Source organism: Cygnus atratus, chromosome 2, assembly GCF_013377495.2.
Source record: "Cygnus atratus isolate AKBS03 ecotype Queensland, Australia chromosome 2, CAtr_DNAZoo_HiC_assembly, whole genome shotgun sequence".
In the NCBI taxonomy this organism is placed as follows: domain Eukaryota; kingdom Metazoa; phylum Chordata; class Aves; order Anseriformes; family Anatidae; genus Cygnus; species Cygnus atratus.
In genome coordinates this window covers 16426504-16445665 of record NC_066363.1, presented here as the reverse complement: position 1 = coordinate 16445665, position 19162 = coordinate 16426504, and the positions used below count along the sequence as shown (strand labels likewise).

Sequence of the window (19162 nt, the reverse complement as noted above, 5' to 3'; positions counted from 1 at the left end):
ACCACCCAGCCCCGACGGCCGACCAGCCAAACTCTTTTATTTCTCCCTTTCCCTCCCCAAATCCTCACCCCCCCCCACCCCCCATCAGCGCGGGCGGCGGCCGCTGGGAGGCGGAGGAGTGCTGAGCCTCGGCGGCTGCCGTCGGAGGCGGCCGGCGGCGGCTGCGCGGTGCCGGCGGTGCCCGGCCATGGCGCTGCGAGCGGGAGGGCGGGCGCTGCGCCTGCTGCCGGGCCGCCTCAGGGCGCACGGGGCGCGCCTCGGCTCTGTGGGGACCGCGGAGGCGGCGGAGGGTATGGGGGGGGGCGGCTGCGCCTCACGGGGGCTGGAAGGGGGAAGGGGAAGGGAAGGGAAGGGGAAGGGGAAGGGGAAGGGGAAGGGGAAGGGAAGGGAAGGGAAGGGAAGTGCTTAGAACCAGGAGGAGATACCAGAGCACACCTTTTGCTGTAGTAACTAAGAATATACAAGTATTAAATCAGGGAAGAAGTGCCTAGCCAGCCAAGCCTCACACAGAGAGCTGTGGGAGCGAGAAGAGCTGTGTTCATCTCTTGGTTGTGGCACCGGTCCGTGGGACCTGTCACTGCTGCGCCTCAGGCACTTCACGCTTCTTTGTTTGCCCCAGAAAAAAAAATATTACACGTGGAGATGGGTTAGAGAAAAATTAAAGCGGTTATTCTGCTGAAACGTTTGATTGTCGCCGTGTTCTTAGTGCAAGCCAGGAGCCGGTGAGGACCAGCCATTGCTGATGTGCTGTGACTTGTGTTTCTTCTGATGAAAAGTGCTGTGTACAACTAAGCAGTTGAAACAACTGCTTTGTGTAGTTTCTGTTTACAAGCTTGCATGAGAAACGAAGAAATTATAAAAATACTTCTTTTAAATTAGAATAAATAGTAACAAGCTTCATTAGGTAAGATTCTTTTGAGTCTACAAAATCCTACATGTTCCTCAAAATCAAAAGCATTGTACGAGGAGTTCTCTGTTGAATCCCTCTGTGGCCACAGGGAGGTAACTGCATGCTCTCCTGCTTCCCAGTGTGAATTACGGATGGCTGTATGAACAGGGAGCACCTTTCCAGCCTGTGGTAGTGAGATGTGGTCAGCTGATTAATTTGAGTTACGCAGGGATGTGGTTATGATTTCACCTTTGGGATGTAGCCCCTTTGCCTGGTTGCAGTCAAAGAAACCAACAACTTTCAGAGTTTTTCCATTTTCCAGCGTGTCTCATTTCCACGTTGGTTCTGTAGGCTGTCAGCAACAATATTCCTTGCCAGCAGTATGGCGAGATATGACTGATCTGTGGTTTAATTGATGTGAGCTGATGGAAGTATAGTATCAAATGAAAATTTTGTGTAGGAGTTTACTGTAAAAGAAGGTGGTGACTTGTAAAAAGAAGCAAGGTGAAAGTGCTGTTTTCATGGTAGAAGAGAGAAAGTGTCTTTTTAGGGCGGCTTGCCAAAGGTCTGGCTTTGCCTCATACTCTTGCTGTGTATCTTGCTGCTAGACTCACATGTTGAGTGTTTGATGGTGAGAAGCAAATCAGAGGAGCAAAGTTTCTTTGTATCATCAAACGTCCTGTGGCATCAAGGAAAGTCAGTGTTGTTTTCATCCTGTATTTCCTATTCCTTGTTCTAAGAGAACATATGTGTTTGTGAGAGAAATGCACTTCTTTATGTAGTTCATTCTTTCTTGTTTGCTGTTTTGCTGTGATCCTCTCGGAGATCCAAAACAAAACTTTTAGTTGTTCAATCCCAGAAGAGGAGCTGAAAATCAATTTTAAATCTTTATGTAGAAAAAAAAAAACCACTTGATGCTCATTTCTTCTTGCAGATACTGAAGTCAATACCAGAAAGAAGACATTCACAGAGGTTCAGACAGAACGACTGGAGCAAGCGGAACGAACTGTTTTAATTAAATGCCCATCAAGACTTAATGAAAAAAAATTACTGCAGTATTTATCCAGTCATGGAAAAATTAACAGTCACTTCTTTTTTGAAAATCGGGTAAGTTATTAACCATGTAAACTGAAATCTGGACTCAGACAAAAAAGAAAAGCTTTTATTTGGTCCAGGCCTTATACATGTAGGTCAAGCATATTATAGACAATTAGTATGTTAAACTAGGTTTTGTCTTTATTAATGTTTATAAGTTGCTGAGCAACAGATTTTTATTTGTAAATTAGCTAAGCAACAGCTGTTGTAAGTGGTTCTAGCAACCTGTTCTACATTAAATCTTAAACTTTCATGTAGCACTGTAAATTATCCTAAAAATAGAGCTTTTTTTATGAACATTACAGTTGTGAAGGTAAATAGATTTCAGAACTCTAATATGTAGTGCTTACCACCAAGAATGGCATGTCTTAAATCTTTTTGCCCTCTTGTGAAAAAAAAAACCACGTTTTAAAAGTGCTGAGGTACAGAAGCTGGTATTCAGCTTTGTGACTCTCTCATTAAAATGTCACAGTGCTACCACAAATGGCTGAGTAATGTCAGTATAACAAGTTCAAGGCTTGTATGTGTTTATCTAACACTGTCTATTTCCATTCTTAATTTTTTAGGGAATCCATGCTTTAATAGAATTTTCTGAAAAGAGCAGCGTAGCCTCATTACAGGATGTTGTTGGAATTCCGAAGGCTGCAGAGCATCATGTTGTCCCATTTAAATCTAGACTTTTTACCTTCACACTGAAAAACCCAGTGACTAAAGCTGCTGAAGAAACACCAGTTCATCTCTCCCCTCAATCTCACATTCCAGTGAACGAGCTTATTCAAAAACTTTATCGTGCAGACAGTGTAAGTATAGATTTCTAGAGTTTTCTCAAACAAAAATGATCCGTGTCCACTTAAGATTTGCAAGTGGCCGTGTGAAGCATATAAAGTGATTTATTTCTATTAAAAAAAAATCTCTGTTAGAACTTTGTGTCAGTGGTTCTCATACATTCAAACAAAGAGACAAAATTATTTTAAACGTCAAAATCGTTTTTTTCTATATGACATAAACATGTTTGAGACTAATAAAGATCTTCTAATTGCAATGATAGTAAGTAGATGAAAATATATATTAATAGAAGATAGTCATAGCATTTTTACAGTATTTATTTTCTTTAATAGATAAGCAGTCAAATGTACATTCTGCTGAATGAGTATCAGCTTACCGAAGAAAACATCAAGCTCCGATTTCTGGCCTGTTCCCTGGTTCAGGATTTTGCACGCGCATATTTTCCAGACAGCACGGTAAAGCCATTTGGCTCTTCGGTGAACACCTTTGGCAAACTGGGATGCGATGTGGACATGTTTCTGGACTTCCATGACACACAAGAGCATGCTACAAAAATGGTAAGGTTACGCTGTGCGTTTTCAGTCCTCATTCTTCCTTGTAATAGGAAGAAAATAATTTGCTGTTTTTGCAGACTTCGTTTGTACTGCCAAGGCAGACTTCACTGTGAAGAAAACCCTCATCCTCCAAAGCTGATTGAGCAATACCAGACCTTCCTATCTTATTACCACTGTTTTTTCTTCTCTGGAGCTGCTGGGCTTCACCCATGCCATTTTAAAGCTTGGGTGTGATTTTTCAGGCTCTCCATGTCCTGGTACATAATAATTTTGTACGTGTGCATTTTGGGAGGGTTGTCAGATTCTTTTACTCAGTTTAAAGAGCTGACTTGCTACAGAAACATTATTATGTACTAGAGTACATACGCCTGCACATAAAAGTGCATGGAGGTGTTAAGACCTTCTGGAGTAATATTGGTGAATAGTTGCAGGTGGCACCGTTCATGTTTGTGGTGTCTGTCCACCAACAATTAAATTTCTTCCTAACCCATGTCTTCGCTGGTACCAGGATACAGAAATCTATACTACGCAATAGCCAAGTGTCACGTGCTCAGTGTTGGGATTGGGGCAGCTTCCAATTGTAATGGTTAGAGTAGGTTGTGTCATAGTCCAGGTTTGTGAAAGCATAATGAATGGGAAAGGGCTAAAGAAGGTTTTTTTTTGGAAGGCTTGTCTCTTGCTATTGGTTTTTGACTGTGGATAGTGTAAATGTCCTGTTGAATCAGGGAAGGTGATATGAAAGAAAGAGGTGAAAATCAGGACGAGAAGAAGGGAGATTTGGATTAGAAGCGTCCTGTGGAGAAGCTGGAGTTCTTCATAGAGTCTGAAAATGCCAGAATCACTTAATTACCAAAGCTACTTTTTTATGTACGTGATAATAGTTTGGGGAGAACTGGCTTTGTTTTCCTTAAAAAGAAAGAAAGAAAAAAAAAGATGATGGCCTTAATCTTTGGAAATTGAAAATTTGCTTAGCTTTTCTGTAGTATTTGCATATTACCATGTATCTTATTTTTCTTTAAAATATGCCTTCATACATTCCCAGTTTTCAGTATTATTGCAGTGATCAGACACAATGAAAGCAGATATGTCAGCTGAAGGATAGGATCACTGTGCCTTTGTGGAAAAGGTTAAAATCTAGGAACCCTTTACTCCAGTAGCCTCTTGAGTTTTGAGGAAAAATCAAGTATAAAATGTCTGTTTTCAAAGCATGCTTTGTAAGTAGCAGTTTTCTTTGGTATTGATGCTCTGCAGAGATAAAATCTTTCTTTCATGTCGTGCCTTCTAAGGAAAATGCACAATCTGTTTGAAGGCAATCTTGTAATAGAAGATGAAATCAGAATCGTAAACCAGACCTTAGGATAAAAGGCAGTGGGTCACTGTAAATCTTAGTTTTTAAAATCATCTTATCCACATTTTAATATTTGGTTTGATTCTTTTTTTGTATGTATGTATCATCTTTTCAGTCACACTGGTATTAACAATGGACTTGGATTGGTGGGTGTGTGATCAGCATGAGCACTCGGACTTCAGTAGAATGTTAATACAACTTCTTGAAAAAATGACTATACCTAAAATGAATTGCTTAATGTTTGAGAGGTGGAAAAGATGTCAAATCAATCATCCTTCTGTAGAAGTCCCATATCAATAGTAAGAAACATGTAGTACAGTAATTTTAGAAAAAGAACAAAATTTGACCGTTGATGTCCTTTATTCCTGCATAGTCAACTTTTCATTTGTCCTTTTGAAAAACTTTTACAAATCAAGCAGGGAGGCAAGTGTAATTGCAGTTGCCCAAATTTTTAATAACTTTTTTCTCCTTTTGTTGAATTTTGAAGTGGCAACATGCCTAGACATTATGGAGTATTACAGTATGCTTGATAAATTCAGTTTTAATGGAATGATTCCAGTCACTGCAGATTATTTTATATGAGTAGGGGAACAGAGATTCTCACTGTAACTTCACTGTGCTTCTAAAATAGTTCTGAAATTGAGGTGAAGGTAAAGGAGCTTTTTAAATCGACATAACGAACAACGACATTTTAATAAAAGATTAAAACTACAGAAAACTTCAAGAAAAAAACTACAGAAAAAAAAGTAAAACTACAGAAATTCTTCAAGTTTTTCTTACTAGTGTTTCTTTACATGTTCTTTACATGTAAGAAGATGCAAAGTCTCAGCAAGATGAGGAGGAGAACTAATCCACTGTAGTTGTCATAATATTTAGCCTCTCTAGAGACATTTCAGCCCACATCTTACTTGGGTAAATAGTTTCCCACCACAAATTTTTATTTCAGAATACTTCTTCCCCCGTACTTCACCCTTGCCAGCGAGTTATGGAAGGCTCTTTGGGACTGGGCTATATAACATGCTTTATTCAATCATAATTTAGCTGAACCAGATTCACGTAGTTGGCAGGAAGACTATAAGGACTGTATAGAAATGGCAGCAAGTCTAGGCGTGAAAAATTCTGCAGTGGTAATCAAGATGGTCTAGTGAGTGTTACGAGATGCACCAAAGATAAGGAGTATTCTCCCTCAGTGCGAGGACAGATAGTTGTGTGCGTGTTCTTTTGTTGTCTTGTCATCCATGTGCAGAAATTGCTGCAAGAAAAATAAAAACAAGCAAACAAAAAACTAACAAGCTAGCAGTGTGTGTCCAAAGGTATTTGCCTGTCACCGTTCCCTAAATGAACTGCACTGTTCAAAACTTCTGTTGTAAACGTCAGGGAGATGTGAGAACAGGCTGGGTTACTAGAAGTTGTGAGGACTTGTGGACAGTTGACAGACTTAGTGCTGTGGGGCTGCAGCAGCAAAGGCCAGCAGGGATGCTATTTGCACTGCTGTCTCCCAATTATGGGACAGGTCAGGGGGCTGCATGGCGTACTTAGGCTCTGTGGTGCAGCGAGGCTCTTGTCCTGAATGCAGATGTCATCTTTATGCGCTAAAGATGAAGATCTTGCTGGTGGTGTTGAAACTTCAGAGTGTTAAAATGCGGGCAGATCTGCTCCATCACAGTGAAAGTGTACACAAAAGTAAGGTTTGTTAAAGCATTGTCTTGCAAAGGACCGTGCAAATCAGTAGTGCAACTCCTGTCTTGATTCGAGCATAGCCAAAGAGTAGAGGAGAATAAGGTGCCAGCACCTAGAGAGCTTTATACTTCGTAGGGAAACAAGATGTGGGTGTATCTCCCATAATAGGCAACAACTTAATACTTTAGAGGAAGGCAAAAATCTCATATAGGTAGCAGTGTGATTTATGGGGACGATGATATGATACTTTCCCTGGCAAACTGTGTTCCTAATAACCATAAGTTGATTGTCTTTCCTAGGACAAGCAGAGGCAGAGGAAGGTAGCGTTAGTTACAAGATGATGCAGCAGCAGTGGGAAGGTTATCTTCTGAACTACTGAATTGCTGCAGCCTTTCAGGAAATACCAGCAGTGACAGAGGACCAGGCATTTCAACATCTATTTACATTAAAATCACTTTTTTTTTTTTTTTACCACATCTTGTGGCAAAAAAAGGTCAGTGACTGTGACTTAGATGGCAGTAAAAGTCAGAGCGTTCTTTACCAAGAGCAGATGATCAATGCGGTGTTTAACACAGATGTGCTGTGTTCAACTTGCAAGCAGTTAGGGAGATTAGGGAATGCCTTAAAACAGCTTTGTGATAGTTTTAGAGTAACAGTTATTGTATTAAAAGTTGCACTTCTGGCTTGAGGGTGTATATCAGTCTACCCCAAAGTAGTAGGTACTTTGTCTGTATCTGTTGTTTTGAGCAACATTCCACAGGGCGTGAGTAAGTGGCATCAGTATTTCATTCTCCCCCAAGAGGAACCAAAGCTCCATGTGAAAGTCCAACCAGTTAAGAGCATCTCTTTCATTTTAACGAAAAAGTCTTCATCCAGCTTCTCAGAGATACTGACCTGCTGCCTGGGAAGGCACACTGTGATTTTATTTTTGTCACACAGCTACGAGCACCAGCACACCTACGTGTCAGCCAAGTCTCCATCTTTTTCTTTCCTGTTATCTTCCCTAATGTTTGTAGCTGTAGGCTTCTTTCACTTAGAGCTGGTCCTGCTGTAGCATGCAGCCACATAGCCAAATGGGATTAGGGACCACTCGTCTGCTATGTTCAAACACATGGGCTGGCTGGAGAGCTGCGGGCACGAGGAGAGCAGGAAGAATCACCTTAGTTATCAGAGCAGCACAAATTCAGCTTCTGAAGTAAGTTTATGGGACGATTTGCAAGGTCCGTGATCCCAAATTGTTTCACCTATGTTTGAGTGCCTGTTTTCTGTGCACCAACACAGTGACACAGGAGTAACCTCCTCTATTTATGTCTTAGAAGACTAATTAGGTTGCTGCATAATGGTCTTTGTATCATATCCATTCACACTGCATTCATTACGTGTTTCACAGGGGAGGATAAGTCACTGTCAGGTGTAGGATCAGTAAGCAAAATTAGTTGGGGCTTAAAAACAGAGGCAGAGTATAACGAGAACAGAGATTTCGTCGGTATGGAGTTATTTTATTGGGTGTTAACTGCAAATATGACAATTCAAAATACAAGGATCTACAGGAAAATTCATGTCTGATCTCAGAGTGCCACTCCACAATTTTGTTATTTGTTGGAAGAACTGCATCAGGTGTGAAGTGATTATTTTAAGTTTTAAGGAAACTTACCTTCATTTTGAAGCAGTAAGCAATCTGCATGCTTATTTTTTTTAAGTTTTTAAATTAAAAAGTGATTTTCCTTTACACTGCTACTTTGAGGTTATGAAATGGAATTACTGGTGGTTAGAAATTAATAGTGGTTTGGTTGTGTTTTGTCCCTCTTACTTTTTAACTTAATTGTGTGCTGCTCTTTTCAGTCAGTCTGTGTGCTGTCCTGGGAATTCCAGAATGACTTGTTGTAGACAGTGGTGTAGTAGCATTATACTCTCATCCAAACAAGTAACTTTACAGTAAGTTACTCACTATTAACCTGGAAAAAATGAATCACTGAGAAAGAAAACAAAAGAGAAACTAATGTTTTACCTTTTTTAAAGCTCTGCAGGCTGCTGTGAATAATTTATTTATATTTTAGCCCATAATTGCACAGACTCCTTTGCGAATTGTTGTCTTTCAGAACTATTCTTAAATGTCTCTTTACTTCCAGAACTAATAACTTACTTTAAAAAAATCTTGTGTTAGAAAAAAGGTCCCTTTGAAATGGAGTATCAGATGAAAAGATTACCATCAGAAAGATTAGCAACTCAGAAAATTCTTTCTGTGATCGGTGATTGCCTTGATAATTTTGGTCCTGGATGTATGAGCATACAGAAGATACTCAATGCTCGCTGCCCCCTGGTGAAATTTGCCCATCAACCAACAGGATTCCAGTGTGATCTGTCCGTGAGCAACAGGTAAGACCTGGTTTTAAAAATTTTAGACAGAATACTAATGCACTGATGTTCTGGAAACTTGTCATGAAAAACATTTAGTCTACTCAGTTCTGTGTTGTTGTTAAATGTGAATGTTGGGTTTGAAAAGGGTATTTTTGACTTCCAGATCTCAGTTTTCCAATGTGCTTAAGATCTCTTTCTGCAGTATAGTAAACAATTGCTAGCTGAAGCTGAAGGCCTGAAAAACACTCTATATGGTAAGTTTGGCGTGTAGGGAATTGAAAGCAGACGTGGTTCTTCAGTCACTACTTCCCTTCATGTACGTGGGTGCACGCACAGCCTTGTTTTGATTGCTTCAGGTTAAGCATCATGCTAATTTTCATTATCGCCTTTCAGCCGCTTTGCGGTCATTAGACTTCTAGTTATTTCAGGGTCTTTTTCTTTTTTCTCCTTGCTTCTTAAAGGCCTGTGTCTGCCTGTTTGCTGGCAAAGTATCTGGAATGATAAATCAGCCCACCACGTCAGAAAACAGCCTGAAATGTTACTGTCATTAGGGTCTTTCACAGTAGTGCCCAATAGAGGGAGCAGGCTTCTTAGAAATACTTCTCCTTGCATCTGTTTCTCCTCTTCCAGCTTCTTTCACTTTTTTAGCTTGTGGTTGACCAGTGGGTGATAGTCAAGCATATAGTTTGTTTTGCTGTCACTTATTTTGAAATACATACCTTAAACCAGTGTACACGTGTAGCACTGACGTAAAGTACGTAATTGAAAAAAAAGTACATAACCCTTTTTGTTAGTGGTAGGGAATGGTAAAATATGAGTGATCATCTTTCAAAATAGTTTCGATATGACTTACAGATACGATACGAGTATTACTAGTATTGTCTTGTTATTTTGGAGAAATAACAAAATCTTACGGACACAGGGAAGCACTTCACAGCTGAAATCTTACAAGTCCAGGTATTACAAAACTTTGATATGGCAAACTTCCCCAAAATGCTTTGGCGAATTTTTAGAGGAATTCAGTGTAAGATTGGGAGTAAAAATTCCTGCAACAGTAGTTCAACAAACAATTTAAACTAAAATTGCCCCCAAATTAAGTCTTGCTCTTACATCCTGCTTCCATTTTTTCCCTGCTTCTCATTGCCTTCCCATTCATAGTCTGCAAGAATGTTTGTACAACCATGTGATGAAACGGATAGAAGCTGATCCATCTGAAAGCCTTTATCCTTCCAGATAAGTTGTTTTGCAGCAGGACCTGGATTTGGATATTACGAACAACTATCAACAGAGTGGGTGTGGCAGTGTGGGAATGAGAGCAAGCACCTGGGAGCAAAGCTGCTGCTTTCAGCTGCAGTTACTGCTTGTGTTTGTTTAAAGAATTTGCTGAAGAACAACTTCAAATTCATTCTGATCACGTTAATAATGTCTTCAACACTTTATGGTTTAAAATTTATAAGTTCGTTTTGTGCTGTCAAAAACCTACGGACATAAAGCTTCAAATGTTAGTCATCCGAAAATTAGCAACCGGATAGGTCCTTAGAATAAGATTGTAAAAGAAGTTCTAGGTTGTATATAATATAGTAAAATAGACATATTATCTAAAACATTCCAAAGGCAGTTGTGGCTAAATTCTACGTATGTTTTTTGCATTGATTCTGCATAGTTTAACTTCAAGAATGTGATGGGTGTTCTTGGATTTTCTTTTCTTCTTCATTCTGATGTGGAACAAGGAAACAGGAAACAGCACAAATGCAGTATTACTATTTACCCTTAGCTGTACCCTTCTTACTATAGAAAGCTATCAGATATTTAATCCTGGACAATTTCAGATATTCTTTTCTATTTTTTAATGGATAAAAGGGGTTTTTATTGTTGTTTTGTTTGATTCTTGTTGTTTAATAGATACCATCTTCCCTTATAACCGATAATCTAGGGCAGAGCAGCCAGCACTGCAACTGGTACTTCCCATTCTCCTATTATTTACCTCTCGTACCTTTTCTTCCTCAGTATTGCTATCAAAAGTTCAGAACTCTTGTATATCTATGGCACTCTTGATTCCCGTGTAAGAGCCCTGGTGTTCAGTTTGCGATGTTGGGCCCGTGTTCATGGACTTACCAATAGCGTTCCTGGTACCTGGATTACAAACTTCTCTCTAACCATGATGGTCATGTTTTTTCTGCAAAAGAGATCACCACCTATCATTCCAACGCTAGACCAACTTAAAGAACTGGCAGGTAAGGATAGCTGTTTATGAAAGAGGTTGAAGTGACTTTCACATTTATTTTAACTTCTGTAAAGCTATGAATAAACCGAAGCCGTTTCTGTACACTCTCAAATACCAATGTGTGTTGTCTAATCCTTAAGTTTGAAGGAACACACAAGTTTCACTTGCATTTTTTGTGAAAAGAATGCATCTTAAAATAGGTTTAGTTTTGCATTTCTAGTGCAGTGCTAAATTCTACTTACAGGGGTTAGGCTTGTTCTATGCCTCAGACAACTAGAAGTGATTTATTTACTCAGTGCTCCCACACTGCCTGTTTATTGTTTATTTTGTGTTGCAGCAGACTTGTAGGATCTCATGTCTCTGCAGTTTTTAAGGATTTTGTGCAGATTGATGTGATGTCTGTTGTTTTATGGACACCAGATGTATCTATATTATTTTTTTCTCACAATTTGTAATATCCTTGAGACTGTTCAGAGCAACTGCAAATAATTTTTATATCATAGCAAACAAGGTGTTCTGGATGTTTCATACGTAGCTTTCAGGATGCGTTATCTTCAGTAAATTGAATGAAAGCTTGGAGAATTACATCCCAAATTCTTGATTCCTCACTTATTTCTTCTGCTTGTTGACATGCTTCCTTGGAAGCTTTGAGTATAGAAAAAGGTCTGTTCCGATGTTTTAAAATCAGGTTAAATGTTTCCATCAGCAGTTACTGACAAGTTCTCAAAATAAATCAGAAATTTTTATATGCGGAATGAAACATATGTCTTAGGAATATTCTGTAGAAATTTCAATAGCTTTACAGAAGAAGAGGTGTGGATGTTTTGGGTGTGATTATTGATGCCCTTGTATAGCTATTAACCTCAGAAATTTGTGCTGTTTTGTGTATTATAAAGCTCTGTATGCAGAAATACCAGGTTTGTTTCTTAAAATAACTTTGGAGATAGAAAGTCATCACACATCTTATTCCTGGATGCTCTTGAAAATGTCATCTACTCGTGCTTATTTTGCTTTGCTTGTCAAAACATTTTTTTTCTTTTCCATCTTTAGGGTTAAGATTCGACTTAAACGGTTAAAATTTGCTTGTGAACTTCTCATTTGCTGTGCTTAATATAATAGCATTCATTGAATTCAGTCATGTCTCGTATTTGAATTTGATTACATACAGTGGCATTTTATTGTTTATCACTTCAAAATATGCTTGCAATGTTTGTTTCAGATGAAAAAGACAAGCATATAATTGGAGGATATGATTGCTCATTTGTTAGTGATTTAAGCAAGATCAACCCTACAAAAAATACAGAAACACTTGGTAGGTAAATCTTCATTAACTTCCCTTTTTCTGAGTGTGTAGAAGATAAATTATTCCTTGATGTTACTGTTGGCTCTTGGTTTTCTTTCCCTTAGATGAGCTGCTCTGTGACTTCTTCGAATATTTTGGGAACTTTGACTTCAGAAAGAATTCCTTAAATCTTCGACGGGTAAGTGAATTTTAATCTCTCATCGTTATTGATTGAATTTCTGTGACAGATAACGTGATCGTTCCGTGCTTGCCAAGAGGGCTGCACTATCACTTTGGTTTTTATATATCAGTCATGTTATTGCTTGTGTGTGTGTGTGTGTATGGAAGTGTAATAGACGGGTATATATGTAAGTACCTTAACTAGCACCTGTTTTTGATGGACTGCTGGGAGGATGAGGGGTTTCGGCTCAGTGTTGCTGTGCGGACACTCTTGTTCGTGTTCCATTTCCTACTTGGGCACTACCGGTTTCTGGCATAAAAGGTCTTTTGCCAGTACAGGCTGATCCTAGAAACTAATTAATTAAGCTGGGTAAATTTTGTTTGCCATTAAGGCTTAAGAGATGAGCAAAAGCCTCCACATGTCACAGCCTGACCTGGAGAGGGGAAATGTCTGTGCTGCTGATGTTTTTCTGTTTAACTTGTCCTGGCCCTGGGGCCAGGGGTGTGTGTCAGTAAGTAGACTCTTTCTGGACGAGCATTATCTGGTAGGTTCCTACTAGAGCTTGCAGAGGTTCTGTAATGCAGAGCAAGTTGGCTGAGGAGCACTGATAAGCACTGTGATGGGAAGTGCATTTAAGTAGCAAACTATGCAGTTGTCAACAACTTGTATTGTACTATAGCGAGTGCACAAAAGTGGACCGAGTGCACAAAAGTGGACCGTGACCCAAATAGCTCTGTACGTAAAAAACAAACTGAACTGGGGGGGAATTTCAGCCAAGGCAGCAGTCTTGCTTTGTTATACGAGCTCTTAGTGAGCACCGTGAGGGCAGTGGTTTGAACAGACTAAGTGCTTGGAGTAGTTTATCAGACTGGGCTGTGCACGTTAATATGACGCACTCGTGCTGCCCGTACACAAATGGAGATCGGAGCAGATTGCAGTGAGTGAGGTTTGAGGTTTGTGGAAAAGCAAACAGGAGAGTGGCCAAAGAGGCAGGGTAAGTTGTTGTCGTACATTCTTTGCCTTGAAGGAAGTCTAAGCTCAATGTGGCAAGGAAAACAACCACTAAGAGGATTTAGAGAACAGAGTCGTACAGTTAGATTGACAGGAAAATTAACTTGATTAATAATGACTTTTTTTCCCAAAAAGTTCTCTACTAGGTCAGAATTCTCTTAACGCTGATGTGATAACTCAAGTGATTTGTTACTAGCTCAGCATATAATGCGTATGTGCAACTTTGTGTGTTTTTTTTTTTCCTTTACACTATTTGCAGGGAAAGGAAGTAAATAAACCTGAGTCGTCTCCTCTTTATATCTGGAATCCCTTTGAACAAGACCTTAATATCAGCAAGAATGTTAATCAGCCACAGCTGGAGAAATTTGTAGCTATGGCCCGAGAAAGTGCCTGGATTTTACAGAAGGAAGATAGAACTCAGCGAATGATCAATAAAGAGCCCTGGGGACTGGCAGCCCTACTAATACCATTTGGAAAAAGTAATCCAAACAAGATGAGAAGGACAAAGGGAATGGGAAGTGAAACAATCAGAAGCCTTTTAGACTCCTTAAAGTTAAGTAATGCAAGCAACCTACAAAAAGCAGTGGGAAAGTGACTTTCGGCACAAAACCAAGGTAGCTGCTATTCTGTTTTAGGAATTGAATGTGATACGGTCTGAAGAACATTACTTTTAATATTTCTACTATGGTGAAATGGAGAGTCAGGTAACCTCTGGTTTTCATTGTGATGGTTCTTTGTACAGGTCTGCTTTCCTTCTGTACGTTATCTCCTCCTTACTCTTCACTTTTCCATCTGTTTTATGAATGAAGAACGTTAAAATGCAAGTTTTACAGATATATTTTGGAAATATCCTTCAGTCGGGCACTCTTTAAAAAAGAAAAAAAGAAAGGACTGACAAGAGCAGCATGGGAAAAAGCCCTTGGGAATTCTTGTGGTTAACATACAAATGATGCGTTAAGGGAAAGCTCAAGAAGCAACCACCTTCCAGTGAAACCACATGTTAAAAGAAGACAAATATTAGAACCATCGCTTCCACTGCAACCGCATTCTGGAAGCCAGTAAAACCAAAGTGCACGTATCTATTTTTGTAATTGTTTTCAATTCATGTAGGTAGTGCCTGGACAAAAATAAAGAGAATGGAATTAGGTAGTAGGGTTTGCAGCTTCATACTGGATTGCTCTCCAAAATAGCACACCTGTTTTGTGTTGGAAATGTGGGTTTGCTCTTGTGTTTACCACCTGTTCTCAAACTTCTTCAATCCACTCTCCTATATTATTTGTACCCATAGGACTGGGTCTCACTCATATGTGCTCATGTTTCTCGTTTTGCCTTCAGCTTCACTTTAAGCCCGTATTTCAGGTTCCAGTAGGAGCTCTTCTTGCCTAATCACTCCCCTCAAAGTTGTTGCCTACTAGGCAACACCAAAGCCTTCCTCTCATGATCTCTGTATCTCTCTGCTCTTTACAGAGATCCACAGGGAGTCACGTAACAGATTTGAGTCCCGTCCCCAGTCTTGCCTTATTTTTCATATATTCAGGAGAGTACTGACTGTACCTCTTCCAGATCAGCTAAACCAGTGAGAAATGTTTATTGGTGGCTTAAAGAAAGCATTGAGTTCTCTATGCTTTCACCATAAAAGAGTGTTTTTGGAGGAAGATGGAGAGGGCTGGAAGGAAGGAAGACAGAAAGAGAAATGGAGAGAGAGTAGTCAAATGTCAAATTTTTTCCAGGTAGATTTGGGAGTATTCTACCTGTCCGGTTTGGGAGCCACTCATCCATTAAAACTAGATGGCAGGCATAATGAGAACAACTTACAGACTGCTGTTTGTTAAAACAGAACTTTAAAAAGAACTCTTTAAAGAAATTCTGTGCAAGAGATTACTGTAACTCAGCTATTATCATACAGATGCAATATTGAACAAGAAACAGCACTCATAAACATCAATATATTTAGATTCTTTAATTCACTAGTGGTATATGATTTTGCGTGGACTTTCTCTTGGTGTAGTCTGAACTGGTATGTTGGTATTAGCAGTTAAAGAGTGTGTTCTCTTTTCCCAGAGGTATGTTTATCAGAAATAATTTGGGCAGTAACATGTAATTACGAAGTATTTGTAAAATACCACCGGGCAGGGAGAAGCACTGTTCAGCAGTTAGCAATCTAATCAATTAGACCTGGAATGGCCTGAAGACCCTCTTACAGATCAATGTGATGTTAATTTATTTGGACTTTAAAATAATATTCATACCTGTCCATTTCATGTTCATAAACATTTTATCAAATGATTTTAACAGTTTTTATCTTAGTCACAGGAATTAATTCTCGTATTAACTGCTTTGGGCATTGGAGTTCAAACTTAGCTTTCTACTTAAATCCTTGTGCTACTGTATGAACAACTTCTTGGAGGCTGGAATGAAGTTTGTTGTAACTTGTTACTGGTGCTAACAAAACCTTTTGATATCAAGCTTGGCACTGGCGTGGTAAGCAGTCCATTGCTACCTCGACCTGTAGAGAACCTAAATAAATTTTCTCCTGTTTCCCGAGCCGTAGATTTTGAGGCTGTTGAAGGTTAGGGTGGTACTCGAGTACTTGCAAGTTTCCTTTTGTCCAGCCAAACAAAATGGGTACCACAGGGATCTCCGCATAGGGATGATGTGCTGGAGAGCCTCTGGGTGAGGATTAAGGGAAAGAATAGCAAAGCAGATGTGGTCGTGGGTGTCTGCTATTGATCACCTGCCCAGGATGGTAGCAGAGATGAGTTACTCCATAGGCGACTAGGAGAAATCCTCAACTCAGAATGAGGAAAAGGTGGAGGCATGTAATGCATTTTTGTCTCGATGTTTAATATTAATGATAAATCTTGGGTTGCTGGTCCCCTGAGCTGGGGGGAGCAATGATTTTCCATCTGTGGTCACCAAAATTGTGAGGGAACAGTTGTATCAGCTCAGTGTTCACAGTCCTGAGGGCCTGATGGGATTCACCCCAGAGAACTGAAGGAGTTTGTTGAGGGTTCCAGCTATAACATCCAATATTTACCAAAGGTGGTGTGAGTCTGGGAAGTCCCTGCTGGCTGAAAGGTAGCCAGGAGAAGAACATCTGAGAAGACCCAGGAAACTGTGGAGCTGTTAGTCTAATCTCAGTCCCTGGAAGAGTTAAGATTTTCCGGGGGGATGTTGAAAGGCATTTAAAGAACAAAGCTATTATCAAGCATAGTCAACATGGGAGCATCAGGGGAAAGTCCCGCCTTAGCAAGTTGATCTCCTTCCGTGGTCACCCCCCCCACCCTGTGGTGGATGAAGGGACGGCTGTGGATGTCTTCTAGATTTTAGTAAGGCCTTTGGTACTGTCCCTCACAGTAACCTGGGCAAATTGTCCAGCTGTGAGGCAACCAGCTCCACACTACGCTGGGTGATGAATGGGCTCCAGGGGAGAGCTCAAAGGGTTGCAGTGAGTGGGGCTGCATCAGGCTGCTGGCCAGTCCCTAGCAGCGTTCCCCAGGGCTTGGTTCTAGGACCGGTTCTGTTCGCTTTTATCAGTGATCAGGATGCAGGATTAGAGTGCATCCCTAGCAAGTGTGCTGCTGATACTGAACTGGGAGGTGCTGTTGACTCCCGGGAGGGGTGAGAGGCCTTGCAGAGGTGCCTGGATCCATCGGAGCATCGGGCAGTCAGCGATGGTGTGAAGTTCAACAACTGAGAATGCCAAGTTCTGCACCTGGGACGGAGCAATGCTGGATGCAGGTACACACCGGGAGATGAGTGGCTGGGAGCAGCTCAGCAGGAGGGGACCAGGGGTGCTGGTTGGCAGCAGCGTGCCCTGGCAGCCAAGTTGGCAAGCAGCATTTTGGGGTGCAGTAAAGACAGCCTGCCAAAAGAGGTGTTTTTCCTGCTATAATTAATGCTGGCACGGCCTCGCCTTGAATATTGTGTGCAGTTCAGGGCTCCACAATACAAAAAGGATGTTAAGGTGCTGGAAGGCATCCACAGGAGGGCAACAAGGCTGGTGAAAGGGCTGGGAGCCTTCGTTCTAATGTAGCTAAGAAAGACTTTAAGAATTTTAACACCCAGACACAGGATGCTTGTACCCAAATACCAGTAAACTTTGCAATTTGCTTATACAGTTGAGCCACTCTGAAACATGACTTTGGTCAAAACGCTTCATTTGCGAACGTGCACAGACGTTCAGGCTGCTTGGTGTTCCTTAAAAGGCCGGGCAGGACGTGGTCGATGCATACACAGAGCCTTTCGGCATCACGTTTCTGTTTAGACTGTCTGTCCCTTTCGGGAATAGCTCTGAACAACTGTCGTGGCCGCGGGCCAAGTTCTGAAAAGAGAAGACAGAAGTCAAAGCATTGCAGCAGCAAGGAAAACGCACAGGTGATCCTTCCAGGTATCTGCAAGCTCCGGGTGCCAGCTGCTGAGTGAAACCCACGCTCGGAGGAGTTGAGGAGCAGTTGCTGCCAGCAGGGCTGACTTACTCTGCCGACTTTCGAAGAGGAGGCTGCCTTGTGGGGGTGGAGAGCAGCCGGTCAGCTTCTCCCAGCCACAACGTGGACAGCGCAGCCACAACGCAGGACAGCACAGCCACCTGTGGGAAGAGAACCAGGCGGAGAAGGGGACCGAGGTTTGAGGGGGTGTTTTTAGCAAACCGAGAGGCGGTGTGATTCGGATTTCCTGGGGGCAGCAGCCTTGTCACGCTGAAGATGGTTAGAGACGATCGGGATGGTTCTGTCGGTAGAAAGAAGGGTTGGGTATTTGTCAAGAGAGGAGGATGGAGACAGTCTGTACTGGAGAGCTTGCTCCCGTGGTCTGGGGAGATGTAAACACTGTCTGGGCGAGAGCGAGGCCGTAACTCTGAGCTTCTCAGGCTTGGTGCTGATACGCTGCATTGTCAGGCAGTGCTGTTGGAGGACATATGTAAGGAACATCAGTAAATTAAACACATTTTTAAGCCCCTGCCCCCTCCCCTCACTGGGAGTATTTCTCAGTGCAGTCTCATGTTCCCTGACTCTGAACTGGGTAGGGAAACTGGAAACGTTTGAAAGTTCCTTGCCCTGAGAAAATGCTCTTTGGGACATTAACTTCAAGGTCACATTTGTTGCCAGGGATTTTTTTTTTTTTTTCCTAGATATTTGATGCTCACAAGAGCTGCAGGAGTGGGTTTTGCTGCAGTTGCCACTGCTCCATCATTCCTCTGTGGCTTCATCAGATCTGAAGGCATGGTCTCCAGCCAGCTACTGGGTGAGGACGTGTGCATGGTGCTCTTGGTCGAGACAGCCGCAAAATTGGGACTTCGTAGGTGGTACCAGATGCCCTGTTCCTCTGCCTCAATTTCAAAAATTCCATCCTTTGGACTTCAGATCCTAGCATAATTCAGGTTGGAAGAGACCTTTGGATCTAGTCCAGCCTCCCGCTCAAGCAGGGTCTGCTCTGAGATCAGGCCAGGTTGCTCAGGCTCTTACCTAGTCAGGTCTTGAAAATTTCTGAGGGTGGAAACTCCAACCTCTCCAGACAACCTGTTCCAGTGATTGTCTGTCCTCATCACCCCGATCTGCTGCTCTGTAATACACTCCCACATCCTTGTCACCCTTCCTTTGAGCTCTTTGAGGAGCTTGCGTCCATCCATCACCATACTCCTACCACGTCTGCTACTCCCACAGTGCTGTAGTAACCACACAAGAGCTCTAGTTCCTCCTGTTCGTTCCCCAGGCTGCACACATTGGCACCCGTACATTTGAGGTGCTCTCTGTTCAT

General features: G+C 41.4%; 1 protein-coding gene across 1 annotated transcript; it reads left to right on the top strand.

The window, feature by feature from the left end:
• The first annotated feature begins 155 nt into the window (after positions 1–155).
• Positions 156–14550, top strand: MTPAP (mitochondrial poly(A) polymerase). The gene is made up of 9 exons (XM_035545346.2): positions 156–290; positions 1824–1996; positions 2551–2784; positions 3103–3327; positions 8517–8728; positions 10718–10944; positions 12154–12246; positions 12342–12415; positions 13668–14550. The coding sequence occupies exons 1-9, from the start codon at positions 188–190 to the stop codon at positions 14001–14003; spliced, it is 1677 nt and encodes a 558-aa protein (XP_035401239.1). The 5' UTR covers positions 156–187; the 3' UTR covers positions 14004–14550.
• Positions 14551–19162: the final 4612 nt, after the last annotated feature.